Source organism: Pongo abelii, chromosome 9 (genome assembly GCF_028885655.2).
Source record: "Pongo abelii isolate AG06213 chromosome 9, NHGRI_mPonAbe1-v2.0_pri, whole genome shotgun sequence".
In the NCBI taxonomy this organism is placed as follows: Eukaryota; Metazoa; Chordata; class Mammalia; order Primates; family Hominidae; genus Pongo; species Pongo abelii.
Window position 1 is genome coordinate 123,394,423 of NC_071994.2, and position 5,528 is coordinate 123,399,950.

Genomic DNA, 5,528 nt, shown 5'->3' on the forward strand with positions numbered 1-5,528 from the left:
CTGATTGTCTTCCTCTTCCCACCCTCCCTCTCACGTAGACCCCAGTGTCTGTTCTTTCCTTCTTTGTGTAAATAAATTCTCATCATTTAATTCCCACTTACAAGTAAGAACATGCAGTATTTGGTTTCCTGTTCCCGTATTAGTTTGCTAAGGATAATAGCCTTCAGCTCCATCCATGTTCCCACAAAAGACATGATGTTGTTCTTTTTTATGGCTGCGTAGTATTCCATGGTGTATATGTACCACATTCTCTTTGTCCAATCTGTCATTGATGGGCATTTAGGTTGATTCCATGTCTGTGCTATTGTGAACAGTGCTGCAATTAACATTCGTGTGCATGTGTCTTCATGGTACAATGATTTATATCCCCCAGGTATACATTCAGTAATGGAATTGCTGGGTCAAATGATAGTTCTGCTTTTAGCTAGAAGAGTAATTTCTACTGCAGCTGTTAGTTAACTTGGCTAGACTCAAACTCCAAACCTTGCCTCTCCTGTGGTGAGTAACATTTGAAACCTTCCCTCAGTTCCTTCAGTTTCTAGCAGCTGCTTTTTTGCCAGGCTGCCTGGGGTCTCTCTCATGCTTGACAGTTTAGCTTAATAGCTTAGCAATCAACCAAGGATTTGAGCAGATTTTACATTAGATTTTAGAGTTCGCGCCCTCTGCGGTTCCCTCCCTTTCAGCATTCCCAATTTTCTGATTGCTCTGCCTGATACCTCAAACTAGTAAGTCTGCAGCTTCTGCCACTGAACCCGCCCATGTGGTATGCCCTCAGAAAAAGGCTGCAAACTCCTAAGTCTCATTCTTTGCAGTTCATTTTTTCATGAGAAGACATCCCTTCAGTTTCTGCCTGCATTTAATCATTCTCCAATGTCTTCAAATAAATGGGTTTTTAAAAATATTTTGTCTAGATTTTATCATTGTTATCTGCTGCTGGTGGTTGCTTGGGGAGGAGAGAGGGAAGGAGGAAGGGTTAGTACAACAAAGCTATTCTTCCATTACTGGAAGCCAGAACTTTATTGTCCCTTTTACACAGTAGGAAACTGAGGCCCAGAGAACCAATGTGACTGGCCCAAAGTCTTGTGGCTAATAATCAACTTCAATATCCAAGTCTTGCTATCATTGATTGATGGGGGCAGGTGATCCTCTGATTTTTTTCTATCTCGAAATGCCTCCATCTACCTCTCTCTTCTCACCCCTCAGACAGATTTACCCTGGATCTTGTGTGAAGTGTGAACACCTTACTAACTGTCCATTCACAAACTGCACTTGCCTTTTTCTTCAGTTGTCAGTACAACTGATGGGGCATGATGGTGGCTGTTGGCCATACAGATGCTGGGTAAGACCCATGGTAGGGATAGTGATGCTACCAGTAGCACCCTGGCCATAGCAGGGAGTTGATTACCAATTGTACTGGGAAGGCAGAGAGGGGTACTGTAAACAGGATCTTGGGCCATGAGTGTTGAGTTTGGTCCTGAATCTGCTGCATAATCATTATGAGACCTGATACAATTCTAATTATCACTCTAAACGTCAGTTTCTTATGTGTGTAGTTGAATGATAATTCACAGTAGTATGGTGTTGTTCTGAAGATCAAACAGAGGAGCATATATGGTTTGTAAACTAAAGTTCACAAATATGAGTCCTCCTAGTTGTTATCAGTGCCTGGTGAGGATGGCGGACAGTAAACCTGGCCACATAGGCACAGCGGTTATTGCCAGCAACCGGGGCAGAGGGAAGCCTCCGGGGTAATTCTCTGAGAGTTAAACTGGGTAGTGAAACCCACACAGGAAGGGTATAGAGGTGGCCCAAGAGACTATCCGTAAATTTGAAGCTGAAAAGATTTAGAAACGTCCAAGTTTAGTCACAGCGACGAGGGTGTATACAGACAGACAGGACTGGTCTGTGATCATAACTGGAAATAAGAAGCCCAAGCGTTTGAGCCCTGTTTGGTCATCAAAAAGTGATGGCTGGCAGGAAGCCAGATAAAGGGACGGAATGTTTCCATGCGATCCCGCAGTTCCTGGGGGAGCCCTACCGCATATCTGGTGAACAGGGACACTTCAGGCACCAGCGAGGCATGTTCTGTTGGAGGACAGGGAACTTCAGGGGGCCTCCCTGAGAACTTCCGGTGACACTTCACAAGGATGGATGAACCATCATTTGTTCTGAATCCAAGCCCACTGAGGAGCCAGGAGACCTAGTTAGCATCCCAGAGAAGCATCATATTTAGCAGACCCGCGTATTGCACACTCTTTCCATTCATCACAGTCACAGCTAACATGCTTGGCACAGGCACCGTTCTAGCACGTGTGTGTGTCTGCCAAATATTTGTGAGGATGTCTCACAATAGCTCTGTGAGAACCTTACATACTACATTGACGTTATGCTTTCTTTTCAGTCTCCTGGAAGTTTGTTTATCATTAATCAGTTTCCCGAAGACAGACTGCCCCTGACTCTACAGACAGAAGCAAGCTTCGAGGTCTGAAAGCAATGAACGAACTACAGATTGTGGCGACCCCAGCCACCACATACACACTCTCGGGGGCTGCTCCCTTTTGAGGGCCTGACGTGGGGTCCAGGCAGGCACCCGACTGGACGTCTCTACATTGGCCGTGGACATAGTGGTGCTAGTGATGGTCACAGCTTACCCATGATGTGGCACATCTGGTGGGAGCCTCAGGCCGGGAACATCCTGGGGTGGGGAAGGGATCTCTGCGAAGGGAGGGGTGTCTGCAGTCCAACAAGTGATGGCCTGGGGCGGCTTCAGGGAGTAGGGAGGGGCTGGACCGATGCCCGAATCCCACATATATGTGTAACGCATTGGAGTCTGCACTTGCGTGACCCTGTCACCATCACCTCCTGGACTTCTCAGGAGTCTCCTGATTGCTCTCCGTAGGGCAACTCCAGCTCACTCCAAGTCACCCTCCACCCAGCAGCCAGAGGGATCTTTCCGACCATAAATTCCCTCTCGCCACCACCTCCCTCCTTCGCACCCTGCCCAAGTCCCTTCAGTAGAGAGACCCAGGCCTGGAGACGGTACAAAGCCCTGCAAAGTCTGGTCCCACCGCGGCACCCTCGGAGCCCAGCGCGGAGAGGGCGCTTACTGCGTGAGCGACCGTCGTTCCCCGCGACTCAGCCTAGCGGCATCCGCACACCCTCCTAGCCTAGGAAGCGCATCGAGGGAGCCCGCTCAAGCTGAAGCGCTGCACGAGCTATGTCTTCCTTCTCTCCGCCGCGAATGCGGGCAGGATGCGAGCAAAAGACCCGGCAAAGGGGGCGCCGAGGGGGCGCAGTCGGGGCGCTGAGCGGGCCCAGAGGGGCATGGAGAGGAACGCGGAAGGTACGCGGTCGAGGCGGGGAGGTGGCGCGGAGCGGGACATGGGGAGCGGGACATGGGGAGCGACCCGAGGGGCTCGCGGACGGGGCTCGCGGAACGGGGCTCGCGGAACGGGGCTCGCGGAACGGGGCTCGCGGAACGGGGCTCGCGGAACGGGAGCGCGCCCCCGTGTGGCCAGGCCAGGAGGCGCCACGGCCGGGGCCGTGGGGGCAGTGGGAAGCGCTCAGCGTCCGGGCTCTCAGCGTTCCCTGGCCTGCCCCGGCTCGCTCGGCTTTTGATGGCTGCTTCCGCTCCCCATAAAGACCTGTTTCATGGCCAACGCCGGCATGGGCTTTACGTCTGCCCTCGGGCTCCCTGCAGGCTGCAGAGGGCAGCGGTGAAATCCCCTGTCCGGCCAGGCTGTTCTTGCTCTAAAGGGAGGCCCAGGGAGTGTGTGCGGGCGGCGTGCTCCGTGCTGGGCTCTGTGCCGAGCCCTATTCATTGCATATCCCAGTTTCTGCCTCTGGGTGCGTTTCCCTGGCCCTGGCCACTTCCCCTCTTTGAGCGTGGGCACTGTGTTTATTAGTTCATTTCCCATCCCCACACCAAGCACTGCCTGGCACAGAGCAGGCGCTCAGCAAAGGCTTGCGGGATGCGCAGACCAGCTCATTTAATGCTTGCAGGTGCCCTCTGCGGTGAGCATTACTATTTCCACCATCCTCATGAGGGATCTGGAATCCGCGGGGGTCGCTTGCCCAGGATCGTGCAGCCTGTGGAAGGCAGCAGGCGCCAGGATGCGGAATGGATTGAATGAGCTTCTCGGGGGATTCCCTGAGCTTGGTGAACGGAGAGCCCACCCTGACGGTCGGGCCTAACCCCACCGCCAATAGCAGAGCAGCCCTAGGTGGAAGTGGGTTGCCTGTGCCTGGCACTGGGAGCGGCAGAGGCGGCCGCCGCTGTGGAAGTAGCGCCCGCAGTGCCGAGCTCCTGTGCCTGGGAGGACGCGGGCACTGGGCGACCCGCAGTCGGGGCTGCCCCCAGGCAGGGCTCCCTGGCTTTCTCACAGCGCGGCTCGCGGGAAACGACGCTGCCCCATGGCACAGTGAAGTAAGGCGATGGCTGTTCTCAGCCAGAGGCCGGGCTGGGGGAGGGGGCCAGAGATGCCCCGGGAGCCCCTGGACCCTCTGGAGGGTCGGGTGGGGGAGGGGAGATCTCTGTCTTGACCACACACTTGTAACCCGTTCTTGGCACACCGGGATACCTTGCCTGCAGGTAGTGCTCTGCTCTCGGGGAGAGGGCACAACGTCTAATCCTCTGACCGAGGCTCTCTGCCTCTCACAAGAAGCCCCCAACACACTGGTTTTCCTCACAGCCTGCCCCAACTGCTCATCGGAACCTGGAGCCCCCTTCCCTGCCCCAACTGTCCCTCCGCAGACCCTATTACCCTACTTTCTATCGAGCCCAATTGCCCTATCCTTTATACAGGCTGTCGGGGGCAATGGTGGTGAGCATGGGCTGTGGAGTCAGATTGCCTGGGTTCAAATCCTGGCTCTGCCATCTTTTGACTGTGTGACCTTGGGCCAGTTTCTTTATTTCTCTGCCTCAGTTTTCTCATCTGTAAAATTGACAGAATGATGGTATCTATCTTATAGAGTGGCTGTGAGGGTAGCGGGCACACTGCCACAGGCACAATGAACGTCAGCTCTTGTTGCCAACCTCCCCCCACAACACACACAGCTTAGTAACTCTACCTTCACCCAACACATAACACCTAGCTTGTCCCTCATAATGAGCTCTCAGCCTAAATCAGTGCCCTCAGCAAACCTGTGGTGCAGAGCACGTGGTAGAGTAGACAAGATCCTGGGGAAGACTCACACTCCACAGAGGCAGCACTGGCTGCAGCTGGGATTAGGCCCAGATATTTAAGAGCCGAGGACTAAGCAATGCCTGCATTGCCTGCTATGTGCATATGTCCAGCAGGACAGCAGTGTCAGGCCACTGGTCAGTGGGGACCAGCCTCTGAGCTGGTCATCCGAACACCCTAGGAAAGAGTCCACCCCGTCCTTCATGTTCTGTCACTGCTTGGCCTAGCTAAGCCAAGTGCCTGGGCCCAAGCCCCACCGTGGAGATGGTGGCTGGAGCAATGTCCGAGGTCACAGATGGAGGAACGCGACCTCCAGCCCAATCTCGACTCTGCTCTTTGCCAGTT

General features: G+C 53.9%; 1 protein-coding gene across 1 annotated transcript; it reads left to right on the forward strand.

The window, feature by feature from the left end:
* Window positions 1–4,129: 4,129 nt before the first annotated feature.
* On the forward strand, window positions 4,130–4,954 carry LOC100456881 (uncharacterized). The gene has a single exon (XM_024255405.2). It carries the CDS (start codon window positions 4,130–4,132, stop codon window positions 4,952–4,954), a length of 825 nt encoding a protein of 274 aa, XP_024111173.2.
* Window positions 4,955–5,528: the final 574 nt, after the last annotated feature.